Source organism: Oncorhynchus keta, chromosome 32 (assembly GCF_023373465.1).
Source record: "Oncorhynchus keta strain PuntledgeMale-10-30-2019 chromosome 32, Oket_V2, whole genome shotgun sequence".
Taxonomy (NCBI): domain Eukaryota; kingdom Metazoa; phylum Chordata; class Actinopteri; order Salmoniformes; family Salmonidae; genus Oncorhynchus; species Oncorhynchus keta.
In genome coordinates this window covers 21,934,680-21,952,842 of record NC_068452.1, presented here as the reverse complement: position 1 = coordinate 21,952,842, position 18,163 = coordinate 21,934,680, and the positions used below count along the sequence as shown (strand labels likewise).

The 18,163-nt window shown below is 43.6% G+C and overlaps 1 protein-coding gene across 4 annotated transcripts; it reads left to right on the top strand.

Moving 5' to 3' along the window:
* The first annotated feature begins 2,358 nt into the window (after positions 1-2,358).
* LOC118365281 (receptor activity-modifying protein 1-like) lies at positions 2,359-10,605 on the top strand. 4 transcript variants are annotated; one of them, XM_035747377.2, is made up of 7 exons: positions 2,359-2,633; positions 3,465-3,527; positions 3,856-3,906; positions 5,328-5,477; positions 5,980-6,018; positions 6,326-6,497; positions 6,755-10,605. In XM_035747377.2, exons 1-7 carry the CDS (start codon positions 2,564-2,566, stop codon positions 7,002-7,004), a joined length of 795 nt encoding a protein of 264 aa, XP_035603270.1. In that variant the 5' UTR covers positions 2,359-2,563; the 3' UTR covers positions 7,005-10,605. The 4 variants fall into 4 exon arrangements, with proteins under 4 accessions (XP_035603270.1, XP_035603271.1, XP_035603272.1 ...); XM_035747378.2 differs by having other exon boundaries at positions 2,360-2,633; positions 5,328-5,462; XM_035747379.2 differs by lacking the exon at positions 5,328-5,477 and having other exon boundaries at positions 2,382-2,633.
* The last annotated feature ends 7,558 nt before the right edge of the window (positions 10,606-18,163 follow it).

The following is an 18,163-nucleotide window of genomic DNA, read 5'->3' as shown; positions in this document are numbered from 1 at the left end:
TTCAGGCTTCAAACATAAAGATATAAAACTGTATTTTTTTGTGAAGAATCAACAACAAGTGGGACACAATCATGAAGTGGAATGACATTTATTGGATATTTCAAATTTTTTAACAAATCAAAAACGGAAAAATTGGGCGTGCAAAATTATTCAGCCCCTTTACTTTCAGTGCAGCAAACTCTCTCCAGAAGTTCAGTGAGGATCTCTGAATGATCCAATGTTGACCTAAATGACTGATGATGAAAAATACAATCCACCTGTGTGTAATCAAGTCTCCGTATAAATGCACCTGCACTGTGATAGTCTCAGAGGTCCGTTAAAAGCGCAGAGAGCATCATGAAGAACAAGGAACACACCAGGCAGGTCCGAGATACTGTTGTGAAGAAGTTTAAAGCCGGATTTGGATACAAAAAGATCTCCCAAGCTTTAAACATCCCAAGGAGCACTGTGCAAGCGATAATATTGAAATGGAAGGAGTATCAGACCACTGCAAATCTACCAAGACCTGGCCGTCCCTCTAAACTTTCAGCTCATACAAGGAGAAGACTGATCAGAGATGCAGCCAAGAGGCCCATGATCACTCTGGATGAACTGCAGAGATCTACAGCTGAGGTGGGAGACTCTGTCCATAGGACAAAAATCAGTCGTATATTGCACAAATCTGGCCTTTATGGAAGAGTGGCAAGAAGAAAGCCATTTCTTAAAGATATCCATAAAAAGTGTCGTTTAAAGTTTGCCACAAGCCACCTGGGAGACACACCAAACATGTGGAAGAAGGTGCTCTGGTCAGATGAAACCAAAATTGAACTTTTTGGCAACACCCTGAACACACCATCCCCACTGTCAAACATGGTGGTGGCAGCATCATGGTTTGGGCCTGCTTTTCTTCAGCAGGGACAGGGAAGATGGTTCAAATTGATGGGAAGATGGATGGAGCCAAATACAGGACCATTCTGGAGGAAAACCTGATGGAGTCTGCAAAAGACCTGAGACTGGGACGGAGATTTGTCTTCCAACAAGACAATGATCCAAAACATAAAGCAAAATCTACAATGGAATGGTTCAAAAATAAACATATCCAGGTGTTAGAATGGCCAAGTCAAAGTCCAGACCTGAATCCAATCGAGAATCTTTGGAAAGAACTGAAAACTGCTGTTCACAAATGCTCTCCATCCAACCTCACTGAGCTCGAGCTGTTTTGCCAGGAGGAATGGGAAAAAATTTCAGTCTCTCGATGTGCAAAGCTGATAGAGACATACCCCAAGCGACTTACAGCTGTAATCGCAGCAAAAGGTGGCGCTACAAAGTATTAACTTAAGGGGGCTGAATAATTTTGCACGCCCAATTTTTCAGTTTTTGATTTGTTAAAAAAGTTTGAAATATCCAATAAATGTCGTTCCACTTCATGATTGTGTCCCACTTCTTGTTGATTCTTCACAAAAAAATACAGTTTTATATCTTTATGTTTGAAGCCTGAAATGTGGCAAAAGGTCGCAAAGTTCAAGGGGGCCGAATACTTTCGCAAGGCACTGTATGTCATTAACATACTTTACTCAACCAAAATAAGAAATATAACTGCCATCTGTCAATAACAAAATCATTTCCATAGTTGAACAATCATTTATATTATAGTTCCCCCCCAACTTCGGATCTCTTGGCGTAACTTCTAAGGTATTGGGTTGACAGTCGTTGGACCAGGGTTTGTGTCCTGGTTGGTGCTATGCCTGAATTCGCTACGCTGGTTCAGCTTAAATAGTTCAGCTGAAATGTGATTTCTAGTTTGCTCAACATTTGGACATATTGTTGTAGCTGAACCAAAATAAATTCTCAAGTTGAATTGCAATGTTCCCTCAACCTACAATGTAAAGTTGAGTGAACATACAATTCAACTTGAGAATTTATGTTGGTTTAGCTAATATGTGAACATAAAGAAAGTTGCACACTCCAACTGACATTTCAACGCTGTCGATAATATGCCCAAATGTTGAGCAAATTGGAAATCGCATTGCAGCTGGTTGCTATGAGTATTTTTAAGTTGAATCAGCACATTTAGAAAGAAATGGTTTTACAGGAACACATATTAAGTCGGCAAATCACTTTACTCACAGGATTTGAGCAAGTGAGAAAGGCTACAGAGTCATCAGCTTGTCAGCAGTCTAATTTCAAAACGAAGACCTTTAGTGACTACTGTACAGATAGATGTCTGTTCCTTCCAAACTGAACGTCTGATAGAGTGTGAGGAAGAAAGAAGAGAGAGAGAGAGAGAGAGAGAGAGAGAGAGAGAAACTAGGAAAAAGAGTGTGAGGGAGAGAGGGAGAGAAAGAAAGAGAGAGAGAGAGCAATCGAGTGAGAAGGAGAGAGATGAATTGTAATTGTAAGTGGTAGTGGGCTACAGTAGCTCTCCCCTTATCTGGGGCTGTCTGCCCTATTGTGGGAACCCGCCCAAGCCGCCCATCCTAGGAAACGAGAGCTTCCTGTTGTTTTATAGAGCTTTCCTGCAGAAAGGTTGAGATATGTAATCTGGGTCCACCAGGGAAGAGAAACAGAGCAGTGTCAGGCAGAAATGAAAGCCCCTAATCCGTCTCCCGTGTCTTCTTCTTCTGCTTGCTGCTTTCTGCCTCTTCTTCTCTGGGGTAAGTAGATGATTTACAGAGTACTATATGTATATACAAAGGGCCAGGGGTATGGAGAAGTATGTTGAATTACTGAGAGAAAAAGTATGTAAAATATTGCCCTAGATTTCAGCTCTTACAGAAAGTGGAATACTTAGAAGCGCACAGTGAAGTAAGGGATTGTAGTAAGAGCTTGGCAGATCTAATATTAGATTTTTCTTTTTAAAGTAGCCTAGACTTAGTGATTTTGATTTGTTAAACACATTTTCTTGCTCCAATGGTGAAGAAACAGAGGTTAAATATAGGTATGATGATATGGATCTGGTGTCTTCCTTGAAGATTTTAAGCAGATTGTTGTTCTAATTTAGAGGATCTGTTTCTACCAACAAATACATAAGATAATGGAGTTGAGATAATCACGGTCTTCACAGAACACAATGTCACAATAACCGTATAATAAGGAACACCTCAACTTTAGACTCAGTTTCCCAGACCAGATCACTCTCCTTCAAAAAAAACGAAACAAACCAAGTTATCCAAAGATGACATTAAATAGTTTGTGTTTGAGGAAATGGCTGAACTGTTTCAGACTTTATTCAGAGAACAAAGGGAGGATACACTCCCTGCCACTGACCAGCTCTCTCTTCATTTGTTTCTCCTTCACACACTCCTATCTTTCTGTCTGTCCTATATGTTCATCAGTCTTCTGTCAACTCATTTCTGTATTTCTACTTGCTTGTGTTTTGTCTTTGTTTATTTCACTGACTGTGCACGTGTGAGAATGTGAGGGCGCACTTTTCTGGAAAGAACTCTCCTGGTGACATTGGCCCTGTTTCGTGTCTGTCCCTGCAGCACTGAGCTCTACAGCAGCTGGCCTGATAAGACATTACGAGGCGCCACAAGCTACCACACCAGGTAACTGACTGTTGTCCTCTTCTTGTGGTCTCTACATCAACTAACACAACTTATCAATGTCAACTAGTGTTAAAGACCAAGGGAACAACAACAAATGTTTTTTATTAGTCTGTCTTCACTTTGATGGAGGTCCCATTGGGGTCCCGTGTGGCTCAGTTTGTAGAGCACGGCGCTTACGACGACAGGGTTGTGGGTTTGATTCCCACTGGGGACCTGTACAAAAAAGTATGCACTCACTACTGCAAGTTGCTCTGGATAAGATGTAAATGTAATGATAACTACATGTATATCAATACTTTGATTAAACAGTAATGTTATTCTCAATTAGGTTTCACTTCACGGCATGACTCAACAAGAACTGCAAACGACCAATACAATGGTAAGTTACCAGATTCAACTTTTTAGGCAACATTTTAATACCTCTTTCGCAATATTGGCATTACACAACATAATGATCATAGATGGATTATGTTTGAAATGTTTGTAAAGGTGAAACACCCCATTCATGTTCTAAACAAACATTACCGCAGAGGTTTGTCCTTCGTCATCGCTATCGCGCAACACTTTGATGTGAAATTATATTTGAATCCACTGGGGACTCTGTTGGACAAGCACTGTAAACACATGGGTTCAGAACAAAACTGTCCAACCTCTTAAAAAAAAAAAAAGACAACCGAGATGCAGCTCTCTGCCAAGAGTCCTAGGCTTCTAGCATAACGCGAGGCCAAGACAAACCTGTGGGGAGGTCCCCACCAGTGGTGAACCAGCAGCAGCTGACACAAGGCCTATAATTGTCTGGGGTCAAAGATTAAATGAAACCTTGTTACAGGCAGCCCCTCCAACTGGGCTGCACTTCCTGTATTTGTTCACCATTCACCCCATGTGACGGGTGTGTTCAACACATGAACTCTAGAGTTGTGAAACAACTGGAACTTTGGAGCAGCTAGCTCCCCTTCACTGTTCCTCACCCTACGATTTCCCTTTTCTCTCTCTCCGCTCCCCTCCAACTCACCCAACTCTGAGCTCCTCCTCTGCTGAAAAGACACATTTCCTGATGTCATTACTAAATCAAAACCGTTGCTCAGCAAACAGATGTGTTCAGGGGCCCAACCACACTGCGTAGCATAGATTGTCCTGAGAATACATCCTCTAAATCTTTTTAAAGTCACTTTAAATGTTTTTATTTCATCCCAGTAATCGACAAAGACTTGTTATTTTGAAATACGTCCTTTTTTGATATGGAGCTTGAGGTACGAATAATCGTTTTAGTGATGATGAAGAAGTGGTCTAGTGCGTTGTCTTTGAAGAGCAGTATGAAACGGAGACCGTAGTCTGCTGAGGTAACAGTCATGCAGCTCCACATGGCTCAAGGTACGACATAAAGATCCAGGAGGAGTCCGCCCATATTCCCAGCCTTATCCTATTGTGTGAACGCTGAAAGTCCTATTGAGTTGGAGCTTTGCATTACTTGCCTGTGGCTGTGGGGCAGATAGAGAGTAGGTCGTTGCAAACAGCTGGCTGACTCTAATAACGTCTTCCAGATATGAATCCACAGCCGTCTGCACAGCACCCCGTGCGTAGTCATGATTACATCCACCCTAAACGCCCTGGTCCTAAATGTTTACCTATGTTTTCCGATTTGGCAGAGGCAGCCCTCAAGGCAAATAAATCACAAGCTGCACAAGTCAGCCAGGCCTTTGACTGTGAGAAATGGAGAATAAAATGTTTGAGAGTTCAAGAGTAAAAGGTTTTCAGATGTGAGTCCAGCCCAACTTGGGTGTGCTCCCTTTTATTTCAGAGAGAGAGAGAGAGAGGACAATCTTTTGAGCCTCCACCCCTTTAAAAGGCAAGACAATCCTAAAGAAATACACTGGAGAGGGGAAGAGCTTGCTGTCAAGGCGCAGGGCAGACAGACAGATCCTCGAGGAACATCTGGTAACCTAACCGCGGGTAACACCGATCTGACATCTGGTAGCCGAGGGTAATGCCGCTTCTAGCTGCTTCCACCCATGACTAGTTTCCTGTTATGCCCTGCAGGGCTTGGTGTTAGAAGTTCAGGCTCAGTCTAGATGGTCGTCAGTCAGTGGGGGAAACTCTCCTATGTTCACTTTCTCTGACATGAAGGGAGCGCTTGTTTTCTTTGGGATGCTCCTCTCTGTTCTCTCTGGTGAGTGTGTGGGCTCGGCCCGGGCGGCAGCGAACGCATCGCCCGCGATGCTGACACGATGTGTGGCAGTAAAGATAACATTTATTGCATGCTCCGCTTGGATTGGGATCTTAAATGTTACATTGATCATTTGAAAAGGATTTTTAAAAGATTTCAAAAAAGATGTTGAATGACACAGCTGTTCAGTCTGTCTGTTTGAGAGGCCGTTTTTACAACATTTCTGTTGTGACTACAACCATTGGCCAGTCAAATGAATACACATGTATTGTCCTTTTCTCTTCTCAGACGTTAGCCCCGAAGATAGAGGATTCTCCAGTGGATTAGGTGGGCCATTATTACTTTTCTGACTCTACATGTAGGCTAGTTAGTAATGTTGAATCAGAGGTGACACTGCTGCTGCTTCTGCTTGCTGTTAAATCAACATAAGGTTAGACTGAGACTTGTTAGTAATAATGTGTAACTATGAATCTTCTAGACATCCTTCTAATCCTACATTTTATGGATTCATTTTAGATGATGGAATCATTTCAAAGAACTGATTTTTTAACGTTACAATATTCTCTCTCTCTCTCTCTCTCTCTCTCTCTCTCTCTCTCTCTCTCTCTCTCTCTCTCTCTCTCTCTCTCTACAGGTTGTGGGAATAAGTATGTTAACTGTGAACAATACTGTGAAGTTTGTGAGTATTTTCCCCCAAGGACGGAGTGCTACGTGACCTTATTTGAGGAAACCTGCTACAGTAACTTTGTAGGTGCCATGGAGTCATTAAACAACACAGACTGGTGCAACTGGAACAATGTGAAGAGGTAGGCCTAGATGCTTATTTTAATCCACCTATTATTCTGTTTAGTTTGTTTCTGATCCAACTTATCATGCCATTGGTCTTGCATTGTCACTTAGTTCAAACAGTAGTTTTGAGAAACCCAACACATAGTCAAGTGAAATCAGAGTGAACTCACTCATTAATGGTCCATCCATACCATGAAACTCTTAATAATGTCTTTCAGACACATAACGTTGCCCTCTCTTGTACTAATAGTATCCCTCCTATCCCTCCCTGTAGGATGTATAACGCCTTCACCATGTGCACAGAGGAGATAGCAGAATGTCTGCTGATCCCCTGGCCCAACAGGATGGTGGAGAATGTGTTTGTAAACATCCACTCCAGGTTCTTCTGGGACTGCCCCAACGAGGCACTGAGCGACCCACCGCCCAGCATCGTGTTTGCCTTGGTAATGACCCCCATCTGCCTCATCCCCATCATGGTGGTCCTGGTGGTGCTCAAGACCAAGAACGGAGATGGCAGCTCCTGATAGGACGTCCTGGATCAGTCCTTATCCACCCTGCCTCACCTCCATGTTCAGACTCACTCTCTCCATCCCCCGAAGGATTCAAGACTGGGGCCATTGACGCAACTATTTTACAGAGAACTGCTTATCGTCTTCCACCCACTGATGGCTTAGCTCTGTGGAGTCCTATCAAAACAATCTCAAAGCCCAAACACTTTACACCTGGCCTTTTTTGATGCACCGATACAGAATGAGTAGTACCACATCGCCATCGTCCAAGGACACAGGGGTTCAAGAAATGGTCCGTCGGTGTTGTGTAGAGTGTCAGGTCAACATCCTCTGGGTTGCTTCTTGAAAACTCATCTTCTCCACATTCTTCGATGCTCCTCTAACGAAACGTGGCGACAGCCATGTAAACGTTTCGACTCCCTACACGCCCTAGGAAAGTATTTAAGATAGTAGGGTTTATGGACTTATGTCATTCTTGACAATCCATTCCATTCCATGACCATCTCCATCCTGTCCCAGATGTGAACCCTGACAGTGACTATGCTAAAATGGTTACATGTTTTACAATATTTTAATTGTTTATATATATACAGTGGGGCAAAAAAGTATTTAGTCAGCCACCAATTGTGCAAGTTCTCCCACTTGAAAAGATGAGAGATGTCTGTAATTTTCATCATAGGTACACTTCAACTATGACAGACAAAATGAGAAAAAATTCCAGAAAATCACACTGTAGGATTTTTAATGAATTTATTTGAAAATGTTGGTGGAAAATAAGTATTTGGTCACCTACAAACAAGCAAGATTTCTGGCTCTCACAGACCTGTCACTTCTTCTTTCAGAGGCTCCTCTGTCCTCCACTCGTTACCTGTATTAATGGAACCTGTTTGAACTTGTTATCAGTATAAAAGAAACCTGTCCACAACCTCAAACAGTCACACTCCAAACTCCACTATGGCCAAGACCAAAGAGCTGTCAAAGGTCAGCAGGAAACAAAATTGTAGACCTGCACCAGGCTGGGAAGACTGAATCTGCAATAGGTAAGCAGCTTGGTTTGAAGAAATCAACTGTGGGAGCAATTATTAGGAAATGGAAGACATACAAGACCACTGATAATCTCCCTCGATCTGGGGCTCCACGCAAGATCTCAACCCGTGGGGTCAAAATTATCACAAGAACGGTGAGCAAAAATCCCAGAACCGCACGGGGGGACCTAGTGAATGACCTGCAGAGAGCTGGCACCAAAGTAACAAAGCCTACCATCAGTAACACACTACGCCGCCAGGGACTCAAATCCTGCAGTGCCAGATGTGTCCCCCTGCTTAAGCCAGTACATGTCCAGGCCCGTCTGAAGTTTGCTAGAGAGCATTTGGATGATCCAGAAGAAGATTGGGAGAATGTCATATGGTCAGATGAAACCAAAATATAACTTTTTGGTAAAAACTCAACTCGTCGTGTTTGGAGGACAAAGAATGCTGAGTTGCATCCAAAGAACACCATACCTACTGTGAAGCATGGGGGTGGAAACATCATGCTTTGGGGCTGTTTTTCTGCAAAGGGACCAGGACGACTGATCCATGTAAAGGAAAGAATGAATGGGGCCATGTATCGTGAGATTTTGAGTGAAACCTCCTTCCATCAGCAAGGGCATTGAAGATGAAACGTGGCTGGGTCTTTCAGCATGACAATGATCCCAAACACACCGCCCGGGCAACGAAGGAGTGGCTTTGTAAGAAGCATTTCAAGGTCCTGGAGTGGCCTAGCCAGTCTCCAGATCTCAACCCCATAGAACATTTTTGGAGGGAGTTGAAAGTCTGTGTTGCCCAGCAACAGCCCCAAAACATCACTGCTCTAGAGGAGATCTGCATGGAGGAATGGGCCAAAATACTTATTAATACCAAATACTTATATTCCACCATAATTTGAAAATAAATTCATTAAAAATCCTACAATGTGATTTTCTGGATTTCTTTTCCTAATTTTGTCTGTCATAGTTGAAGTGTACCTATGATGAAAAGTACAGGCCTCTCTCATATTTTTCAGTGGGAGAACTTGCACAATTGGTGGCTGACTAAATACTTTTTTGCCCCACTGTATATATGTATATGTGTGTGTGTGATTGAAGAATGGCAAAAGTCAGGATATTCTTCAGCATTTGTGAAATGATTGTGGTTAGGGGAGGATGACAGAAGCTGTGAAGCTTGTTAAGATGATGGAAAAGCGATTTTGTTAGTGGATTTCCTACCCTCTGGCTGGGCAAACGTGAGTCTCACATTGCTGGACATTCCAATTGAGTTGATAACCAATGACAAAGGCTTTCAGTTTGAGGACTTCCCACTCTCCATTTACTGTACACTCAGAAAAAAAGATGCTAACTAGAACCTAAAAGAGTTCTTTCGGCTGTCCTCGTAGAACCCATTGAGGAATCATTTTTGGTTCCAGGTAGAAACCTTTTAATAGAACCCCGTTGGGTTCAAAGTAGAACCCTTTCCAGAGGGCTCTACATGGAACCCAAAAAGGGCTCTCCTATGGGGACAGCCGAAGAACCCTTTTGGAAACCTTTTTTCTAAGAGTGTCGTTATCCGTATAGGATCTCCGTTATGTTTATTTCTGTATGTAACTACAGAACAAAATGTGATGTACCCTCACACCTGGTAGCTTCCCTGTCCTTGAATGGGTTTTGTGTATATTAGAATTGTATGATGCTTCGGGAGAGTCCTCTTTTCCCCCCGAGTGTAGGGTTTAGAATGTATGCAGTATGGGGCCATGATGAAGGGTTTTGACCAAGTATTTAGTCTGTGAGGAAGGTTGGGGTCGGGAACTAGGCACAATGTGTGAGTAGCCTACGCGCAACATGTAGTCTATGAGATCTGTTTCCAGGAATCGTCTATTTCCCGGCATTAAGGGCCCAGCGCCTCAACCTCTCTCTCTCTCTCTCTCTCCCCCTCTTGAAAATGATGATGAGCCAGTCGAAACTTGCCTGAGAGATGAATCAAGCACTAGATCAAAAGACTACAAATGTTTGGTCTTACCCCCCCGGCTCAGTGTAGCAATGAGCACTGACTGAAGACAGAAGGAAAAACAAATGTCTATCTTTTTCCCCTTTTATTATGCTGTCGTGAATGACACTGAAAGCACTGAATTGCATTCAGTTTCAGAAACAAAGAAACATGTCGGCTTATGTATTGTATTTCTGCTCTTACTCTGGTCATAAGACGTACTGGACTTTGTACTGTCTGTGAGAGGGGTGTGGGTCTTAGTCAAAGCATAGCCTCTTCCCTCACACAATGTACTGTATATAATTAATTAAATATGTTAAAGCCAAATGCTTAATCGATTGACTTTGTTTTTGTAGGCTACGGAAAGGGATTGCAGAAATAGATATTGTATTTTTGTAAAGTTCGCAGAAGGTCCAAAGTGAATATCCTAACTGGATCTAATTGGTTTAAACCCCATGCCTTAATGGAATGCACAGCTAATAACGCAATGGATGATTCATCAAGTTTTTAGTCGTTCAGACCCAGTGCAGAGATGGGTGTTATTGTGAATTCCAAATAGACCCTTCACCCTATAGGGCACTCTTGTAGATACAAAAATAATAAATAAGTAAGTATTTGCCCCGTCTTGTGACTGCATGGGTGACATTTCCACCATTCTTTATTGCAGTCCTGCAAGAGTCCATTCAAGCGGTTTTACTCACAGAACATAGCTTGTGTGTTTCTGTGTGAGGTCTCCTCTCTTAGGAAGAAGTGGCAGCAGCTGTGTAATCTACATCCTTATCTGTCACAGACAAGACTGTTGGGTGGATCTCTGTGTCTGTCTGGCTGTGTGGGGAGGGACATTGTGTTCGATGACCCTCTTCCTCTCTAGAAGTCAGGTCATCCTCACACACTTCCAGTGTCACTCAGGTCCCAAAGGGTCAGAATCATAGAATTTGAATTTCTAGAAGGGACATTCCCATGGTCAGAGGGCATACTGTATGTCCATTCTGTGAACTATATGTGTATGGTCATAGCACACCTTACCATGCAGGACCTGCCAGTTAGAGCTGCCCATTTCTGCAAGGACCCAATATGCAGAGATCTACATGCATATATCTACATCAGCGTCTGGCCTCCCACCTCTCCTCCTTTTGCCTTTGCTAATGTTTTTGCTCCAACACCAAACCATTGTGAAGTGTGTGGTTGTGTCAGCGGTTGAAGGGGTCATTAAAGAGACATGAGCTTCAGTAGGCGGATGATTGGAGAACGATTGCGCTCTACAAGCCACCCTCACAGCAGCTGTGAGAGAATACAGCAGAACAGGGCAAAAACAGAGGTCCTTTGTCAGGTCATCTGATCCTCCACCTGCACCACCCGCATTCTCCTTCTCAGACTCCTCACTTGCCATTGTGCCACACTTTAAATACCTTGGAAGCAGTTTTTAACAAGCGCAACCTGCACCAATGTTGCAGTCTACCAGGGCAGTGTGTGTATCTACAGTCTTCAGTCGACACTTAAAACAACTGGAGTCCTTTCACATAAAATGCCTCCAACGCGTTTTGAAAGTGACCTGGCAGGACCGTGTTTCACACTTAGAGATCCTGCAAAGACACAAAAGCAGGAGCATTGAGGCGTCCATCACACACCAGCAGCTTAGATAACTTGGCCATGCCATCCGGATGCTAGAGGACCGCCTTCCTGGAAATATGCAGTACAGACAGCTACAACTGGGCCGTCGCACTGGGCAGAAAAAGCAGTCTAAAGGATCCCTTGAAGACACTCACTAAAGAAGTGTGGGGTAAACTCTGCCTTCATAAAGGCTGTTGCCACGGACCATTCCACATGGTGTGGGCTCTGAGGGAAAAAGGACTGAACGGGCCATTGTGTGCTCTGACTGTGTGCATACCACATCAGATTATACAGTCTTCAGCAAACCCACAAGCAGTAGTGGATGTCATCATCAAATGCGATGGACTACCTTAAGTGAGTAAGGAGTCATTTATTAAGAGGCTTGCTTGGCTAGACTACTTTGAAAAACGTGATTTCTTTCTTCTTGCAAAACATTGCCCTCTAGAGGTTAGTCTCTCAAATAACATTTCAAAGCTATTCCATCCAGACATTCAAAATGATTTGGATTAAATGTGCAAATTTCTTTAATAAAAAAGTCATTTAAAGACGGAAACCCTTTGAAACGCAAAGACACTTTGGGTCTGTGTTCAGTCCCTCATTCATTCGATTCAAGATTATTGCAAAATATTAGATACATTTTGATACATATACCAGGTATATCTAAATTCCTGGTTAGTATAGTTAACTATTATGTCATGAAACATACAGGATTAATCTGAATCCCAAACTATTTTGATGCAAATAATATAAGCAATTTGAGATAGTTCTCTGAGCACATCTTTCTTTCGCAAAGTACTCACTTCACTCTGACATAATAGGCCGTCATGAGTGGAATCTCAGCGGCAGACCAACTTTAGTAACATCCTGTACATTCTCACCTGTCCTCCAACAGACAGAAAAGTATTAAGTGCTGCCCATACTGCTGTCCCAGTTGCTCCTGCTGCTCCTACTCCAAACCTTCTCCCTGCTGCAACACGAGATACCCCAGCTGCCCATACTGCTGTCCCAGTTGCTCCTGCTGCTCCTACTCCAAACCTTCTCCCTGCTGCAACACGAGATACCCCAGCTGCCCATACTGCTGTCCCTGCTCCCCACTCCAAACCTTCTCCCTGCTGTCCCAGCTGCCCATACTGCTGTCCCTGCTCCTGCTCCTACTCCAAACCTTCTCCCTGCTGCAACACGAGATACCCCAGCTGCCCATACTGCTGTCCCAGTTGCTCCTGCTGCTCCTACTCCAAACCTTCTCCCTGCTGCAACACGAGATACCCCAGCTGCCCATACTGCTGTCCCAGTTGCTCCTGCTGCTCCTCCAAACTGCAACACAAACCTGCCCATACTGCTGTCCCCCTGCTGCAAACCTTCTCCCTGCTGCAACACGAGATACCCCAGCTGCCCATACTGCTGTCCCAGTTGCTCCTGCTCCTACTCCAAACCTTCTCCCTGCTCCTACTGCCCAAACCTTCTCCTCCAAACCTTCTCCCTGCTGCAACACGAGATACCCCAGCTGCCCATACTGCTGTCCCAGTTGCTCCTGCTGCTCCTACTCCAAACCTTCTCCCTGCTGCAACACGAGATACCCCAGCTGCCCATACTGCTGTCCCAGTTGCTCCTGCTGCTCCTACTCCAAACCTTCTCCCTGCTGCAACACGAGATACCCCAGCTGCCCATACTGCTGTCCCAGTTGCTCCTGCTGCTCCTACTCCAAACCTTCTCCCTGCTGCAACACGAGATACCCCAGCTGCCCATACTGCTGTCCCAGTTGCTCCTGCTGCTCCTACTCCAAACCTTCTCCCTGCTGCAACACGAGATACCCCAGCTGCCCATACTGCCCCATCAGAGCCCCTAACGTGGATTCTGCCTCAAGCATAGGTGAGATCTTCTGGATGGCCGCTATCGTTGCACTTCCAGCAGCCCAGGCACCCAAATAGATTTGACCAGCTCCATCATAGCGTCACAGATCAATCAGTAACAACACTCCAAAATAACCAATCCAAACAGCTGTTTGTTGTCAACACTCCAGTGAAGATGTCTTATATCACAACAGAGCTTTGCCTTTATGGATTCTAGTGTCTCTGGGAGCAACTCATCTGGGAGAGGGGTAGTGAGGGCAACATTTTCAAAAACCTTTTGTTTCTTTATTCTTCAAAACCACATAATCAAACCACCTGTACCCTTAACACAGTGCTCTTCATACAGAGATCTTATTGTGTATTTTTTTGATCATATAACAGCAAAAACAAACACTTTATATGAGATTAATCTACATGCATAAACAATAAGAGCATGATGTTAAAGGGCAATTCCTCCTTTTTTCAACATCATGTTCATCATCTCCAGCACTGAACCAGTGTCTACATACACTACATGACCAAATGTATCTGGAAACCTGCTTGTCGAACATCTCAAAGGGGGGAAGGCTTTCCACTAGATGTTGGAACATTGCTGTGAGGACTTGCTTCCATTCAGCCACAAGAGCATTAGTGAGGTCGGGCACTGATGTTTGGTGATTAGGCCTGGCTCGTAGTCGGCGTTCCAATTCATCCCAAAGGTGTTCGATGGGGTTGAGGTCAGGGCTCTGTGCAGGCCAGTCAAGTTCTTCCACACTGATCTCGACAAACCATTTCTGGACCTCACTTTGTGCACAGGGGCATTGTCATGCTGAAAAAGGAAAGGGCCTTCCCCAAACTGTCACAAAGTTGGAAGTACACAATCATCTAGAATGTCATTGTATGCTTCACAGGAACTAAGAAGCCTAGCCCGAACCATGAAAAACAGCCCCAGACCGTTATACCTCATCCACCAAACTGTACAGTTGGTGCTATGCATTCAGGCAGGTCGCGTTCTCCTGATATCCACAAAACCCTGATTTGTCCGTCAGACTGCCAGATGGTGAAGCGTCATTCATCACTCCAGAGGACTTGTTTCCACTGCTCCAGTGGTTTACACCACTCCAGCCGACGCTTTGCATTGCGCATGGTGATCTTAGGCTTGTGTGCGGCTGCTTGGCCATGGAAACCCATTTTATGTGCTGATGTTGCTTCCAGAGGCAGTTTGGAACTAGGCAGTGAGTGCAACAGAGGACAGACAGCACTGTGGCCTACCACTTCGAGGTAAGCATGCATTTCAATTAATAACAGGTGTGCCTTCTTAAAAGTTAATTTGTGGAATTTATTTTCTTCTTAATGCGTTTGAGCCAATCAGTAGTGTTGTGACAAGGTAGGGATGAAATAGAGAAGATAGACCTATTTGGCTAAACACCAAGTCCATATTATGGCAAGAACAGCTCAAATAAACATAGAGAAACTACAGTCCATCATGACTTTAAGACATGATGGTCAGTCAATCCGGAAAATTTCAACAACTGAAAGTTTCTTCAAGTGCAGTCTCAAAAACCATCAAGTGCTATGATGAAACTGGCTCTCATGAGGACCACCACAGAAAAGGAAGACACACAGTTATCTATGCTGCAGAAGATACGTTCATTAGAGTTAACTGCACCTCAGATTGCAGCCCAACTAAATGCTTCACAGAGTTCAAGTAACAGACACATCTCAACATGAACTGTTCAGAGGAGACTGTGTGAATCAGGCCTTCATGGTCGAATTACTGCAAAGAAACCACTACTAAAGGACAAAGATAAGAAGAAGAGACTTGCTTGGGCCATGAAACACAAGCAATCGACATTAGACTGGTGGAAATCTGTCCATTGGTCAGTTGATTCCAATTTTTTGGTTCCAACCGCTGTCTTTGTGAGACGCAGACTAGGTGAGCGGATGATCTCTGCATGTGTGGTTCCCACCGTGAAGCATGGAGTAGGAGGTGTGATGGTGTGGGAGTGCTTTGCTGGTGACACTGTATGTGATTTATTTAGAATTCAAGGCACACTTAACTAGCATGGTTACCACAGCATTCTGCAGCGATACGCCATCCCATCTGGTTTGCACTTGGGACTATCATTTGTTTTTCAACAGGACAACGACCCAACACACCTCCAGGCTGTGTAAGGGCTATTTGACCAAGAAGGAGAGTGATGGAGTACTGCATCAGATGACCTGGCATCCACAATCACCCAACCTCAACCCAATTGGGATGATTTGTGATGAGGTGGACCGCAGAGTGAAGGAAAAGCAGCCAACATGTGCTCAGCATATGTGGGAACTCCTTCAAAACCGTTGGGAAAGCATTCCAGGTGAAGCTGGTTGAGAGAATGCAAATCTGTCATCAAAGCAAAGGGTGGCTATTTTGAAGAACCTAAATAAAATATTTTTTAACACTTTTTTGGTTACTACATGGTTTATATCTGCTATTTCATAGTTTTTTGCTAATTTCCTTTTTGATCAGAAACAATATTTGATTTGATGTGCACAAAATTGTTTGGTGAAATATGCATAAAGGAGAGTAGTTGCACCTTTTAATCGTTGCTTTTCCTATTTTGATCATCATAATGTATTTGGATCATCAAGATGTGTCTGCAATGAAGATCTATTGATTACATCGGATGTAGACTAACAATTTTTTTTTCTCAACTTGACTCAAGAGGTATGATTGTTTATTGCAGGCAGTCGCGTTCTTTTGATCGTGTATTATCATTCTAGTTTTGATGAATGTGTTTACTGTTTTGAGACAACAACTACATTTTAAAAAATGCATTTACTGTTATGCAAAATACCCCAGGGATCCGTGCCTTGTGTACACTGTTTTGAAGATCGACAACATTGTTCAAATAATGTTGTGAGACGTCTCAACATGCAGATTAAAGATTCAAGTCAAGCGATATAGAAGAGACTTCTCCCGGCCACATCGTTTCCTAGATCTACTGCGGACATAGGCTGACACGTCACTGGCGGCTGTTCTCGTCTCTTCTCCCTGCTTCCCTCCCTGGGAAAGGACCAGAGGGTTAAGCCACAAAGCAGGATCAATACGTTAGCCAGCTGACTTTGATAAACAACCCAAAACAACAATAGATTTGATGTTTCATTTAAGAAAGCTCAACTCAGACTTGTATGTTTGATTGTTGATTCAACTTGATTCAATTTGATTCAACCTCATCCATATGGTGTACACACCCCTCTGTGGACCCGTTCACTGACACGCAACACCAGTCGTTTCTGACAAACACATGTCCTTGAATTCATTCATGCTTTTCAAATCCTTTGATTTCACCTTGGTGGGATAACCTAAAGGAAGAAGAAGCTTAGTCTGTAAACACATCCAAACAGATCCAACGATGTGTTTTTTTTTAAATCAATACGCAAATGATGACATTAAGGTCACCAATTGCATTCGGGAACTAAATCTGTAACTAAAGAGGGAGGTACGAGACCACAAACGACGTATACATTACCTGGGTGTTTTTTCATTTCAGTGCGAGTTCAACCATAATTGGTCCGTGGGATTGTGCCCTGTTTATTCTGGTAACAACTGGATCACTTGCTGTCTCATGGTGTGTGTGTGAGTCATGATCGGGATGGCCTGTACTCGATACCATAGGCAAACTGCAGTAACTGCAGTCAAAACACAGTGGGACAAACCCAGAGTGCAGTAACTGCAGTCAAAACACAGTGGAACAAACCCAGAGTGCAGTAACTTCACTTAGTAACTTAAGTTGCTGTTGCTTGCCTTGGTTTTTACATGGATTTTGTAGTTACTGGAAATTTGACACTACAGTATTTTCACTGAAACTGAAGATAATTGAACCAGGACACATGATAAAAACAGACACTACAAAACCTTTGGCCAAATGTGCAGTTACTGCGGTTTGCAGTTGTACAGTAGTGTCAGTGGAGGCTGTTGAGGGGAGGACGGCTCATAATAATGACTGGAATGCTGTCAATGGAATGGTACCAAACACATCAACAATGGGGTTGATACCATTCCATTGACTCCATTCCAGCCATTATTATGAGCCGTCATCCACTAAGTAGTGTAAACCTATGACTCTATCATTCTTGTTTGCACGTCTGGACATACAAGAGTTAGAGGAGGGGGTCGGAGGGCAGGGGGTGGCATGTTTGTGAGTGAAAGGGCTAGAGGACTTCCTGGAAATGGGCTGACTAGCTGACAGATAGGACTGAGTGGCAGAGCATGCCCACTGGGCACAGACGTCAATTCAACATCTATTCCATGTTGGTTCAACGTCATTTCATTGAAATGACCTGGAAACGACATTGATTCAACCAGTTTGTGCGCAGTGGGTGGGTTTAGGTTGGGGGATATAAGAGAAGGAAAAGCCAATGCACAGAACAAAGACGGGTTGGGCAGTGGTTTGTATTGATCTCCTGTCTGTCTTGCTGTCAGAGGATCAGTCCCAGACAGAGAGCTGGCGTTCATCATTTAGCCAATGTGAGGATGAGAGAGCACAGTCTGAGGATATGGAAATACACAGCAACTATTCAATAGAACCTTTTCACTTACATGCAGACCGTGTGTCAATGTTTAAAGGTAATTCGGTAAATGGCCTATGCAAGCCACTAATTAGTAATTGTGAAATGTAGTGTATTGGTCTTGCAATAAGGGACGGCAGAGGAAAGGCAGAGAGAGAGACATGTTACTCATCCCCAATAT